Raw genomic sequence first — 14,433 nt, 5'->3', positions numbered from 1 at the left:
CCCTGCCCCCCTGAGCCCAGTGCCTCCTTGGTCTTCACCCAGGCATGCCCCTTTTGCTCGTACCATCAAGACAGTGCATAAGCTCCTGCCCAGGCCCAGGCCCAATGGAGGCTCTGAGTGGGGAGGGTATATGACATGGCCTTGGTCTGGGCCCCTCCCCGGTTTTAGGACCACAGGGGCTACCCACACAAGCCCATGGTGCACCTGCCAGAGACAGGCCATGAGGTGGTGCCAGGGTGGGCAGACACCCAGGTCTCCCTGGGGCACTGGTATGTGTGCTTTCAGGAGGCAGTGACGTTTGGCGATGTGGCGGTGCACTTCTCGAGGGAAGAGTGGCAGTGTCTAGACCCCGGCCAGAGAGCTCTCTACCGGGAGGTGATGCTGGAGAACCACAGCAGTGTGGCTGGACTCGGTGAGGCTGCACCTGGGACTCCCTCCACAATGCCATCCGTGCCCAACTTGCCCCAGCTACTGTTTAGGGGCTTCACACTTAACCCCTCAGGAGTAATGGACCTTGGGCCCATGAGGGTTTATGTCTTTGTGTTAGCAGCCTATAGGGCAGGAGTGATGAACCTGGAGCTGGAATACTTGTACTTTCAGGGTTTTGGTAGAACTCACCTGTAAAACTGTCTGGGTCTTGGCTTTGGGAGAAGAGAGGTCTTGGACTAGCATTTCCATTTCGTTGATGCTTAATGGGCAATTGGAACTTTTAAACTTCCTCTAGTCATTTTGTCATTTCTAGTTTTTATAAAACTTGGTCCATTTCATTTACATTTTCAAGCCTTTTGGTAGTATGTCCGTAATATTTTTCCGTTTGTTTTGATTCTGTTGTTTGTAGTTATAGTGTTTTGTTTTTGCGTGTGTTTACTATGTTGACCTTGATTGGTTTCCACACAAAATCTCTTATTATTTCCTGGATGTCTGCCCACCAATTCTTCTTCTTCTTATGTGTTTCTGTTTTCCACTTTGTTGACTGATACCCCATCTGTAGTATTTCATTCCTTGTTATTTCTGTGGATTTGCTCTCAACTTCTTGCATTTAAGTTTTATCCCATGTGTGTTTTTGCATTCTTGTTTATAGCTGTCATTGTTAGGTGCTGTCGAGTTGGTTCAGACTCATAGCAACGCCATTAGGTAACGTAGAAGTTTTCTGGCTGTAATCATTGCTGAAGAAAGAGCAGCAAATCTTCCTCTCCCGGACTTCTGGGTGGGTTTGAACCGTCCATCTTTTGGTTAGAATCTAAGTGCTTACTTGTTGTGCTGCCAGGCTTTATAAAAAACCCAAAGTTCCTTCTCTTAAGTCCTGCTTTAGCTGGGTCCTGGGCCCTGGGGGGCACAAATGCATAAAAGTCCATTACTAACCAGAAAGGGAGCTGACTTGAACCAACCCAGAGACACCTTTGAAGAAATGCCTGAAGATCTATTTCAGTAGAAATTTTTCGGTTACCTTCTTCATTTCTAATATAATTGCTGTTTGGCGAGGCACACAATTTGTGATTCTTTAGAACTTACCAAGATTCCCTTATGGCCTAAGAGAGGGCTTTTTCTGTAAATGCTCCTTGTACGTTTAAAAAAGAATGCACTTTTGGTTGTGTGTGGCATTCGGACCACATCTGATAGCTGTAGCTTGTTGCCTGTAGACCTTTGGGGTCTGTGCCTACCCCACTTCGCCCTACAGCAGGCTTCTGGGAGAAACTTACTTACTGAGGTCTTGGTCAACTTCTCCTGGGTGGGATGCCAGTCCATATGCCATTTGGCAGTAATGGATGTGCAGGTACTGGGGTGGTACCAAGAGCAAGGTGCTGGTAGGAGCCCACAGTGCCCAGCACCGTCCTTTTGGAGGGGGAAGCAGGGTGGGAGGGGCCAGCACCCTCTGATTTAAAGGTGGCTTCTTTGGTTTGTTTTGTGACTGCTTGTCCTGTGAGCTTTGTCTGGCTCCCTGCACTGAGGGGACAGCTGAGTCCTGCTGAGAAAGGTGCAGACAGCATGCCTAGCAGCTCTTCCCTCTCCTCCAAGGCCCTGGGGGCTCTTCGGTGACAGGGACCAGTGGGGAGAGTGGCCCTGCTGCACATGGAGTGTGGGTGTCCCTGACAGTCGGGCCTCAGGAGTGTCCTATGTATCCCTGTGCCCCCTCAGAGAGTCTGTCTTTGCCCCTCACTCCTCCACCTCTAGAAGCCAGCAGGAAGTCTGCACATTATGTCAGACCACCCACACAAACAAGCTTCTCTGCCCACCCCAGCAGGAGTCCTGGTCTTCAAGCCTGAGCTGATCTCCCGCCTGGAGCAGGGGCAGGAGCCATGGGTACTGGACCTGAAGGGATTGGAGAACAGAGAGCTGCCAAGGACCTCCCCGACAGGTGAGGCTCAGGCTCTGAGGCATCCCCACTCTCTGGTCCCCAGACGCTCCCCAACCACCCAGAGCCTGCTGTAGCTCTGGGAAGGAGGGTGAGGAGAAGCTCAGAAACCTGCCTTAGGATGTGCAGGGTGGATGAGGCCAGCCCTGGTGGCTAACCCTGACTACCTGTGGACCCCCTGCTGGGACACCTGGGACCACCATCCAAGATAGAAACTGTCCCGGTGGAAAGGGGGGCGGGGAGGACTTCCTTAGGAGAGACTGGGATTCATGGAAAAGCAAGAACACAAAACACCTGTGTGTTGTGACAAAGTTTTTTAAAGTTTGGTTTTAAAATCATGTTTTGTTCCGTTTCTCATTTTACTAATGTTCTAGTTAAAAGTACAAGTGTGCCAAGCAAAACATGCCAGTCTTTAAAATTAGACTCTCTGTAATAAACAGTGCTCCCCCCCACCTCCACCAGTGGCTCCTCCAACCCTGGATGACCCAGTCTCTGTGGGTGACCCGGCCTCTGTGGGTGACCTGGCCTCTGTGGGTGACCCGGCCTCTGTGGGTGACCCGGCCTCTGTGGGTGACCCAGTCTCTGTGGGTGACCTGGCCTCTGTGATTCCAGGCTACTAACTGCTTCACCGCGTTCGCTCCCACCAGGCTGTTGGGGCAATGCAGAAATCCCCTCCCTACTGCTGGGCTGTCTCCATGGTCACTGCTGTAAACAGCAGGGCTAACCCTGCAGGAGGACCTCCAGAACTGTGGAAAGTGTGGACTACATTCCCAGGCTGCAGGCTCAAAGCAGGCCCATGCTTCTGCCTAGGATCTTGTCACACACGCCCTGTGGGTGTTGTGGGCTGTCCTCACCTCATGGTTACTGTGGCACTGCCATCAACCCCTGAAGGGCAGGTCTGGTGTGTAGGAAGGAGGGTCAGGAGCCCCCGTCCACGCAACCCCTGTCACCCCTTCTCTGTCCTTCTGTTCAGACTTTTCTCATCCTCCCTGGTGGGGGGGGGGGGGGAGGTGCAGGGTGACCCAGTTGAAACCAGCTCCCATTCAGCATTATCAAGTTGTGGGAAGTTTTAGAGAGGGCACCAAGGCAGAGACGCCATCGATAGTTGGCCAGTCTATGTAGTTCAGGGTTAAGCACTAGATGGCCATTGTGGTGATATAGTGATAACAAAAACATCATCATCACTTCAGCAGAGACCCAGAGGGGTCACTCTTGCCCAGTGTTTGCACCTGCAAGTGGAAGCTCAGGGCAGGAGTCAGACATTTTGGAGGAAGATGTTCCCTAACGTAACCCCAGAGCATGTCGAGAAGAAACCTAACAGTCACTTGGAATAGGGGACCGCCAGCACTTGCCGAAGGTGAGGCCCAGGTGCACGTGCTCTGTCTGTCCCCTCCCTAACCCTTGTCGACATCACAGAAGGTGACTGCTGGTGGACCGACCACCAGTCTAGTCTGATAGGTTCAGTGGTCAGGGGAGCTCAAGTCCCAAAGTTTTGGTGTTGTTGAGGCCCTGGGAGGGTGACAACAACCAAAGATTGTCAGGGAAGGAAACAAGCTACATTTCCTTAGACGTGAGACTTTGTAAACGCAGCACAAGCTGTTTGCAGGCACGGTAACAGGAAACCAGAGGGAGATAGTCCAGAGTAGCTGAAATGGGCTTGTGGCTTAACACATGGCGGTTTTATTTCTCACGTGAGGCGGGAGGGTCTGGGCTGCCTTAGGGCTTAGCAGCACCCCCAGTCTCCTCTGTGTATCCCCCTCCCTCCTTAACGTGTGGTTTTCATCCTTCTGAAAAAAGGGGACAGAGGGGAAGCAGTGCGTATCCTGTGTTCACCCCCAGCTGCCAGCAAGTCTCAGAGTTCTATTTTCTCTACAACAGAGGATGCAAGGGAGAAAGGCACTGGATGTGGATTAAGCAACCCTCACGCAGTGTTTGCTACTCTTGCAAGCAACGGGTTTTCCGAGGTTATGTGATTATGAGGAAAAAGAAGTGGGAGGACAAGGCTTGGAGACTGCCCTCTGTGTCTAATGGCCCCTGCTGTATCCCTGCTGCACAGTGAGGTTGGAAGTATGTGTGTGACGGCTAGACTTAACTGGGCTCTAGTCCTCATTCTATCAGTAGCTGTTTTATCTCTCTGAGCCACAGTCTCCTTATCTGTGGAATGAAAATACTGCTACTGACTTTATTAGATTATTGTGAAGATTCATCGAGACTCCTCAGGCACTTTTCCTTGTATATAAAAGATATTCAGTAAATGTTAACCTCCTTCCTCACAAAGAGACAGTCTAGGACCAAGAGACAGACTGCAAATCATCAGAAACTTGAGAGCCAGACTTTGCTGATTTGGAGTGAGCTGTGGTCCATGAGAACAGAAACAGATTGTTGGTTATAACCATGGGCAGCACAGATGTGTCTGACTTCAGTAAACATGGTCTGAGAGGTTGCAGAATAAGAAGGAAGCTGACCTTGAGAGTCCAAAGGGAAGGATTCAGGAAGGCAGAGGAAGTCAGTGTGGGCTGCTGGGCATGGCTGCTGGGAAACTGAGATGCAGGCTAGCAAAGGCTACAGTCAGGTACAAATTGGGAGGAAGTAGCTCTTGGGAGCAGCGAGAGAGGGAACCAAGGGCTAAGGTCTGGGGTCCTGCTCAGAGAACCCCACTTTAGTGAGCAGCTGGGGTAAGTTGTTCAGAGGAAGTTGTATGTAACGTCATTTGGGCTCACTTCTTGTGTCTATCCAGTCCTTGCATTCACAGTTCTGGAACACCCTTTTTTCCCCTCACTCTCCCACTCCCTCTGACATATCCCATTTCCTTGGGCACATGGAGCCTCTGACCTTCTTAGCATAATCTTTCCTCTTAGGAAACTCTCCACCCTTTTCAGACTTACTTTGTTCTCACTTTTCCCTCTTTCTGGATTGCTCTTCCTACCAGTCACTGTAGGATGAATTCTTTGCTACCATACTCTTCTCTTAGGATGTGCACCTTTTAGTAGTCGGCCTAGCACACAATTGCTGTTGAATAGTTGTTGTTGTTGTTAAGTGCCGTCGAGTCGGTTCCGACCCATAGCGACCCTGTACAGGGTTTCCGAGGGTGTAAACCTTTACAGGAGTAGAAAGCCTCATCTTTCTCCCGCGGAGAGGCTGGTAGTTTCGAACCGCTGACCTTAGGTTCGCAGCCCGATTCGTAACCACTACGTTACCAGAGCTGTTGAATAGAGAGGTCAGTAAAGCACAAAGTGGGACTGAAAGTACATTCTTAAACTGTCAAAGGTGTTAGTGTTTCGTAGTGGGCCACACCGTGTTCAAGGCAGCCTGCCTGGGATGGGACTCAGTTCCCACAGTGACAAAACTACCCCCCTTCCTTAGAGCACAGGGACTAAGGAGCATATTTATTTTGTTTATTTCAGATTCTACTCTTAGGACTGATAATGAGCAGGCTTGTGAGGAAATGGATATTCTAAGATCAGAATTACATGGAATGAGGATCAGAATCCCTCTACAGGATTTTCCTCCAAATCCTGGCTTTGCAGACACTTCTGGTTCTGAGGTCTGGCTAGAGAGTAATCAGAGCAGTCCTCCTAGGCTGACAGAAATAAAAAACTGTTTCAGCACAGACTCTGTGATGCTCAAGAAGACCTTCACCCAGGAGAACTCCAAGGGGCATAACAAAGTGGGGGACGATGGCAGCTTGGACTGTAACCCTAATGGGAACCAGAGAGATACTGCCAAAGATGCAGCAGAAAGATGTGATGGGTGTGGCAGAAACTTTAGATCCATTTCAGACATTGCTCAGTGTTGGAAAGTAAATATGGAAAAAAAACCTAACAAGTGTCAGGAGTGCCAAAAGAAATTAACTCATCATTTACAGGGGAAATGTCAAAGTACTTGCCAAGGAGAGAAACCATATGAATGTGAGGAATGTGGGAAAGTCTTCAGGTTGTGTTCACAGCTTAATCAGCATCAGAGAATCCACACCGGAGAAAAACCATTTAAATGTACTGAATGTGGAAAAGCCTTCCGTCTGAGCTCTAAACTTATTCAGCATCAAAGAATTCACACTGGAGAGAAACCCTATAGGTGTGAGGATTGTGGAAAAGCCTTTGGTCAGAGTTCAAGCCTCATCCACCATCAGAGAATTCATACAGGAGAGAGGCCCTATGGTTGTCATGAGTGTGGGAAAGCCTTCTGTCAGCAATCCCAGCTGATCAGACACCAGAGGATTCACACTGGAGAAAGGCCTTACATGTGTAAGGAATGTGGGAAGGCATTCAGCCAGAGCTCAACTCTAGCTCAACATCAGAGAATACACACTGGGGAAAAATCTCAAATCTCAAGAACCTCAGATAGTCCAAGCCTTGTGCCACATCAAAGAATTCACACTGTGGAAAAACCATTTAAATGTGATGAATGTGGGAAAGCTTTTAGATGGACCTCTCGCCTTAATCAGCATCAGTTAATTCACACTGGAGAGAAACCTTATAAATGTAACAAATGCACAAAAGCCTTTGGTTGTAGCTCAAGGCTTATACGCCACCAGAGAACTCACACTGGAGAAAAGCCATTTAAATGTGATGAGTGTGGGAAGGGCTTTGTCCAGGGCTCACACCTTACCCAACATCAAAGGATTCACACTGGAGAGAAACCTTATGCATGTAATGACTGTGGCAAAGCCTTTAGTCAGAGCTCAAGTCTTATTTGCCACCAGAGAATCCATAAGGGAGAGAAACCCTATGAATGTCTTGAATGTGGAAAAGCCTTTAGTGTGAGCACACAGCTTACAATCCATCAGAGGATTCACACTGGAGAGAGACCCTACAAGTGTAGTGAATGTGGGAAAGCCTTCAGTCAAAATTCAACCCTTTTCCAACACCAGATAATTCATGCTGGAGTGAAGCCTTATGAATGTAGTGAATGTGGGAAAGCGTTTAGTCGTAGTTCCTATCTTATTGAACACCAGAGAATTCACACAAGAGCCCAGTGGTATTATGAATATGGAAATACCCTGGAAGGCTCAAACTTGGTGAGTCGTAAAAAGGTTAATACTATAAAGAAGTTACATAAATGTAGTGAATGTGAGAAAATATTCAGGTGGCGTTCACACCTAATTATACACCAGAGAATCCACACTGGAGAGAAACCTTACAAGTGCAATGAGTGTGGGAAAGCTTTTAATCGGAGCTCGAGGCTTACTCACCATCAAAAAAGTCATATGGGCTAGGCTGTTTAGAAATGTGAATAGTACAGCGACTTAGTCAATTATTTTATACGGGATCATTTATGCCGGCAAAATTTTAGAATGTTAGGAGACTTAATTGTTCTCAAAAAAAAAAAAAAACCACCCAAATTCATACAAAATGTTTTTTGTTGGTATGTTTGATCTTATTCCTTTAAATAAAATCTGTGTCTCTCACATTCCAGGTGAACAATTGTAGAGTTTTGAGTTCAAATGATTCTGGGTCCCTGAGTAGAAGAAAGTTGTGTCAGAAATACCACTTGAGCTCTGTCAAACTGAGTAATTAAAAAAAAGTTACTCTAAGCATTTTCCCTTAAGGATCAATTACTCAAAATGATTTATGTAGTAAGAAATGTATTAGTTCATTAGACAAAGTCCCGAAGAATCCTGCATGTTGTTGTTACGTGCCATCGAGTCAATTCCAACCCATAGTGATCCTATATAGGATTTCCAAGGAGCGGCTGGTGAGCTTGAACCCCTAACCTTGCTATTCAGACAGCTTTGCAGTCCAGCGCATTAACCCACAGTCCCACACCAGGAATCCTAGAATCCCCATATCCTCCTAACATCTTCACTTAACTCCTCTAAAACTCACCACACAGTGGAGCAGCCCTGTGATCCAGCTTCTTCCTTTCCAGATGTAGGTTTGGGCTGGCAGAGTGTTGTTCATTGTCATTGACTCAGTTCTGACTCTCAGTGACCCTCCACACAACAGAATGAAACACTGCCCGGTCCTGTGTCAAACTCACAATTGGTAACACTGCCAGTCCATCTCATAGGCTGTCTCCCACGTTTCCCTGCTACTCCATGTTACCAAGCATGATGTCCTTCTCCAAGGACTGGCCTTTTCTGATAATATGTTCAACGTATGAGAGATGAAGTCTGGTCATCCTGGCTTCTAAGGAGCATTCTGGTTGTACTGCCAAACCAGATCTGTATGTTTTTATGGCAGTTTTTGGTACTTTTGGAGTCCTGGTGTGGCGCTGTGGGCTAAAAAGTCAGACTGCAAAGTCATTTGAACTGCAAGGTTGGTGGTTCAAGCTCACCAGCTGCTCTTTAAAAACCCTATACAGGGTCACTATGGGTAGGAATTGACTCTACAGCACATAACAAATGGTACTTTTAATATTCTCCAACACCATAACTCAAATGCATTAATTCTTCTATGGTCTTCCCTATTTATTTTATAACTTTCACATGCATGTCAGACTATTGAAAATACTATGGCTTGGGTCAGGCACACCTTAGTCCTCAAGCTGACATCTTTGCTCTTCAACACTTTAAAGAGGTCTTGTGTAGCAGATTTTCCTAATGCAATACCTCATTTGATTTCTTGACTGCTGATGTCATTGTGTTGACAGTTGCTCCAAGCAAAATGAAGTCATTGACGACTTCAGTCTTTTCACCACTTATATTGCTGTTTGTTGTTCCAATGGTGAGGAGTTTTGTTTTTGCATTGAGGTGCAACGCGTGACAAAGGCTGTGTTCGTCGATCCACATCAGTTAGTATTTTAAGATATCTTCGCTTCTAGCAGGCAAGATTGTATCATATGCATATTGCAGGTTGTTGGTGAGTTTTCCTCCAATCCTGATACCACATTCTTTATATAATCCAGCCTTTCAGATTATTTGCTCAGCATACAAATGTATGGTGAAAGAATACAGCCCTAGCGTACACCTTTCCTGATTTAAAATCAGTTAGTTTCTCCTTGCTCTGCTCGAATGACTGGTGGTCTACATACAGGTTTCTCAGGAGCACAATGAAGTGTCTGGAATACTCAGTGTCTGCAATGTTGTCCAAAGTTTATCATAATCCAGAGTCGAAAGCCTTTGCATAGTCAATAAAGCACAGGTAAACATCTTTCTGGTAGTCTCTGCTTTCAGCAAAGATCCGTCTAATGCCAGCAATCCCTCATGCCACATCCTCGTCTGAATCTGGCTTGAACCTCTGACAGTTCCCTGTTATTGTACTGTTGCAGCTGTTTTTAAATAATTTTTAGCAGAATTTTAACTTGCATCTGATATTAATGATAATTGTTCAATGATTTCTGCATTCCATTGAGTCATCTCTTTGAAATGGGCACAAACATGAACTCTTCCAATCAGTTGGCTTCCAAATTTCTTGGCCTAGATGAGTGAGTGTCTGCAATGCTACACCTGTTTGTTGAACGATTTCATTTGTTCCGTCAGTTCCCAGACCCTTGTCTTTTCCCAGTGCCTTCAGTGCACCTTGGATTTCTTCCTTCAGTATCATTGATTCTTGATCATGTGTTTGTTACCTCTTGAAATGATTGAACACTGACCACTTCTTTTTGGTACATTAATTGTGTATTCCTTCTATCTTTTGGTATTTTCTGCATAACTAAATATTTTGCCCATAGAATCTTTCAATTTTGCAAGTTGAGGTTTGAATTTATTTTTTTCAGTTCCCTCGGCTTGAGAAATGCTAAGCGTGTTATAATCCCTTTTGGTTTTCTAACTCCAGATCTTTGCACATTTCATTAAAATATTTGACTTTGTCTTCTTAAACTTCCCTTTGAAAAGTTCTGTTCAGCTCTTTTACCTCCTCATGTCTTCCTTTTGCTTTAGCATCTCTGCTGGAAAACAAGTTTCAGAGTCTCTTCTGACATGCATTTTATTTTATTTTTTTATGTTTTATTGTGAATTATCTGATAGTTTACATGGGAGAACATTGGCTTTACATTCACCCTGTCGTGTATCGTTTCATTGCCATGGTTACAATCCCCTCCATGCATTATCAACCAACCAAAGGGTATATACCCTGCAAGCCTGCCCCCTGGTCATCAGCACACATAGTGAGGCCTATGTGTGTAGTCTTTTATGTTGTTTTAAGAAGGTATCTGTACTGAAGAATTCACTGGTTTTGCAAAATTTTATCATACAGTCTCCAGCATCATTTCTATCACCAAGGTTATATTTTTCAACTACTTATCCTTCCTCTTTGTTTCCAACTTCCGCATTCGAATCACCATTAATTACCAATACATCTTGGATTGCCTGTCTGATCAATTACAGATTGAAGAAACTGGTAGAATTCATCAATTTCATCATCACTGGCTTTAGTGGTTGGTATGTAAATTTGAATAGTGGTATTAACTGGTCTGCCTTGGTATGGCTAGTATCCCATCACAGACAGCAATATACTTCAAGATAGATCTTGTAATGTTCTTTTTGATGATGAATGTGACACCATTCCTGTTCCATTTGTCATTCATTCTCAGCATAGTAAACCATGTGATTGTCAGATTCAAAATGGCCAGTCAGTCCATTTCATGTCACTAATACCTAGGATATTGATGTTTATGAGTTCCATTGCATTTTTGATAGCCTCCAGTTTTCCTAAGTTCGTCCTTCATACCTTCCATGTTCCAATTATTAATGACTATTTGCTACGGTTTCTGCTCATTTTGAGTTGTGCCCCATTAACTGAAGAAGGTCTTGAAAGCTTTATTTCACGGTCAAGTCTACTTTTGAGGAGCCGGTTCTTCCCCAGTCATATTCTGAATACCTTCCTGCTTGAGGGTTATCTTGGAGGGTCTGCAGAAAAGAGGAAGATCCCCAGTGAGGTGGAGTAGCACACTGATTGCAGCAGTGGCCTCAAGCATAGCAACAATTGTGAGACTGGTGCCAGACCAAGCCGTGTTTAGTGCCATAGTGCATAAGGTGACAGCCCCTAACAACACCACCATTTATAGTGTCCCATGTTCAGTCTGTTGGTGCTCTATGATAGTGCTCTGCTGCTGTTGACAAGGGTTTCCATGACGAAACATCTAGAAGGAGCAGTAGGCCACCTTTCCTTGTTCCTTGTCTAGTTTAGTCTGGAAGCTCAGCTGAAATCTCCACCGTGGGTGACCATGGCACCATTCAAAATACCAGTGGCATAGCTTCCAGCCTTACAGCAACACGCAAGTCCCCACAGTGTCACAAACCGACACACGAGTGTTGGGATACCCATTGTCAGTGTGTCATTCATAGAGCACAGATTTTGTGCTTCTTGTTGTGTGCCGTGGAGTCGGTTCTGACCCACAGTGACCCTGTACAGGGTTTCCGAGGCTGCAAATCCTTACGGGAGCAGAAAGCCTCATCTTTCTCCCGTGGAACAGCTGGTAGTTTCGAACTGCTGACCCTGAGGTTAGCAGCCCGATTTGTAACCACTACGCTACCAGAGCCCTGGTGTCATGACAAAGATCTTTAAAGTCACACCTGGGACCAAGAAAGTACAGTGTGACCCTGAAACATCATTCACCCTCCTGAAATTCCTTATCTACAAATAGACATCTTTAAAGGTTGTTAAAAGGATTAAACAGTCTACCTCTGTGCCTGGCACAGGCTAACTACTAGCTTGAACACATGCAGACTCTCACATCCCGCTCCCTGTCCATCCTCACCCACACCTCCAGCAAGCAAGCCCAGAGTCACAAGACCTTCCAAACCAGGGTTCCCAGCCATGCCCCAACTTGAAGACTTGAACCATATAAATTAGGTGACCCATCGAGGGTTGATGCAGAAGATACCACCCAGAGGTTAGGACATGCATTGTTTACTGCTACAAAACAAATGACCTCAGAACTCTAAAAAATGAACTGTCAAGAAGTGTGTAAGTTTCACCCTTCTACATGCTAACATACTAATGGATGTAGCAGAGAATACTAGATTGTTGGCATCAGAAGCTGTGATACAGTGTGTGTGTGGTCATATCCATTCCTCTTGCATTCACTGAGTCCCCGGATGCTGTGCACACAGTGAGGATATCAGCGAGTGGAGAGACATTGCTTCATCACAACTTGAGAGATGGCCCAGGTGAAGAGCAGTAAGAACATCCACACATGTCTGGGTCTGTGGCATACTGCCTCTCCCGGCAGCTTACCCCTCAGCCTGGCACACGCGGGTTAACTCAGATTTTCACTATAGTCTGCCCTCTATGGAACACTAGTTAATCTGGTGACTCTGAGGAGCTGGGACCAAATCCATCCCATTTATGGAGCACAGCATTTAATGAAATCCTGGTGTGGTGCTATAGGATAAGCACAGGACTGATAACTGCAAGGTCATCAGTTCAAAGCTACCAGCTGCTCCTTGGAAACCCAATACAGGGTCGCTATAAGTCACTTCTGACTCATTGGCACTTAACAACAATGCTATTCCCAAGGAGTACTGGTATGGTGCTGTAGGATAAGCACTAGACTGCAAGGTCAGCGGTTCAAACCCACCAGCTGTTCTTCAGAAACCCATGGGTAAACAACTATTCCCAGGAGTCTTGGTGTGGTGCTTCAGGATAAGCATTGGAGTACTAAAAGCAAGGTTTGTGGTTCAAACCCACCAGTCAGTTCTTGGAAACCCCCTACAGGGTCGTTGTGAGTCAGAACCGACTCAACAACACTGAACTATTCCAACCCTACTCCTGGGTCTGAGACACCAGCTGTGACCAAGACCAGTGGACAAGTCGGTCTTGTTTCCCACAGCCAGGATATAGTCTAAGGCCGGCTCTTTAGGGTCACTGCTCATAATTGTTGATGCTGTTGAATAGATTCTGACTCCTGGTGCCCCTGCATGTAGAACTGCTCCATAGGATTGTCTAGGCTTTATCTCTATGGAAAAGTAGATTTCCAGACCTTTCTTTCACGGAAACTCTGGTAGGTTCAAACCACCTGCCTTTCGGTTAACGACCAAATACTTAATCCTTGTGCCACCAGAACGTCTAGTGCCAGTAATTACAAGGGCAATAATATCTGGGTCAAAATGTGTCCCATCCCTAGTGGGGAGACACTTTGGAGTCCATTTCTACATGGAACCCCAAGGAATCCAGGTCAATCACATTGGGCAGTGGTACTGCAAAATCACAGCTTCAACTACCCTATGTGGCAGACCTAAGGCAGCTATGACTTCAGAGACATATACGTTCATGTCAGATTTAAATTTGTGCTTGCCTGTGTTGGCACATGTACTAGGGGAGTTTAAGGGTTTGGATAGGGTCAGGTATAGTTTGGGAGCAGTCACGTTCATGTGAGTACGTCTGTCTTTAAAGCACGTGCCTGGGGATGCTAAGCCCAGCAGTTGGCCGCAATAATTGCTAGCCATTGCCACAGAACTTGGGTTGTTGCTATTGTTAAGTGTGTTGAGTCCGTTCCAACTCATGCACAGCAGAACAAAAGGCTGTCTGTCCGGTCCTGCTCCGTTCCCATAATCATCATGCTGGAGTCCACGGCTGCTGCCACTATGTCAGTCCATCTCTTTAGGGATTTCCTCTTTTTCACTGACCCTCCACTTTACCTCGCATGATGTCCTTCTCCAGAGACTGGTCCCCCTGATGACATGTACCAAGTATGAGAGATGGACTCTCATCATTCTGGCTTAAGGAACATTCTGATTGTACTTCTTCCAACACAGATTTGTATGTTCTTTTGGCAATCCAAAGGGCACACTCTGTAAGTCAGCCTCCTGGCTGCCAGCTCTCAGTCCCTCTCTTCCCATGAAGCTAGAGTCCTCAGCTCCTCCTTCTCTCCATGTCCCCATCCATGCCTTTATGTCTGTGTTCTAGTAGTCTTGTGTGTGTGTGTTATATTGGGTTGTTTGTGAATAACCAGTTTGCCTTTTCCTTTCAAATCTTTGTGCCTTTTTCTCCCTTGGCTTCTAGCACTGTGAGAAATGCTCAAAGAGCTCCATCTTCAGGAATAAAGGATTTATGAGCTTGCTAGATCAGCCAGACTGACACTGTTGCTTCACACCTAGGGATATGTTGTTGTTGTTGTTGTTGTTGTTAAGTGCCATCGAGTCGGGTCCGACCCATAGCGACCCTGTACAGGGTTTCCAAGGGTGTAAATCTTTACGG

General features: G+C 46.1%; 1 protein-coding gene across 1 annotated transcript; it reads left to right on the top strand.

Annotated features, from left to right (window-relative positions):
- Positions 1–264: 264 nt before the first annotated feature.
- On the top strand, positions 265–7,568 carry ZNF7 (zinc finger protein 7). The gene is made up of 3 exons (XM_006830790.1): positions 265–412; positions 2,240–2,356; positions 5,758–7,568. Exons 1-3 carry the CDS (start codon positions 379–381, stop codon positions 7,566–7,568), a joined length of 1,962 nt encoding a protein of 653 aa, XP_006830853.1. The 5' UTR covers positions 265–378.
- Positions 7,569–14,433: the final 6,865 nt, after the last annotated feature.

Source organism: Chrysochloris asiatica, unplaced genomic scaffold (genome assembly GCF_000296735.1).
Source record: "Chrysochloris asiatica unplaced genomic scaffold, ChrAsi1.0 scaffold00001, whole genome shotgun sequence".
Lineage (NCBI taxonomy): Eukaryota > Metazoa > Chordata > Mammalia > Afrosoricida > Chrysochloridae > Chrysochloris > Chrysochloris asiatica.
The sequence above is the reverse complement of the archived record's forward strand: the minus strand, read 5'-3'. Positions and strand labels throughout refer to the sequence as shown.

What these genes read in the sequence shown, in the direction of transcription:
- ZNF7 (XM_006830790.1), top strand. Translation starts at nt 379, where the DNA reads ATGCTGGAGAACCACAGCAGTGTGGCTGGACTCG. An exon ending in CAGCAGTGTGGCTGGACTCG is followed by an intron (nt 413 to 2,239) that starts GTGAGGCTGCAC and finishes TGCCCACCCCAG; the next exon opens with CAGGAGTCCTGGTCTTCAAG. An exon ending in GCCAAGGACCTCCCCGACAG is followed by an intron (nt 2,357 to 5,757) that starts GTGAGGCTCAGG and finishes TGTTTATTTCAG; the next exon opens with ATTCTACTCTTAGGACTGAT.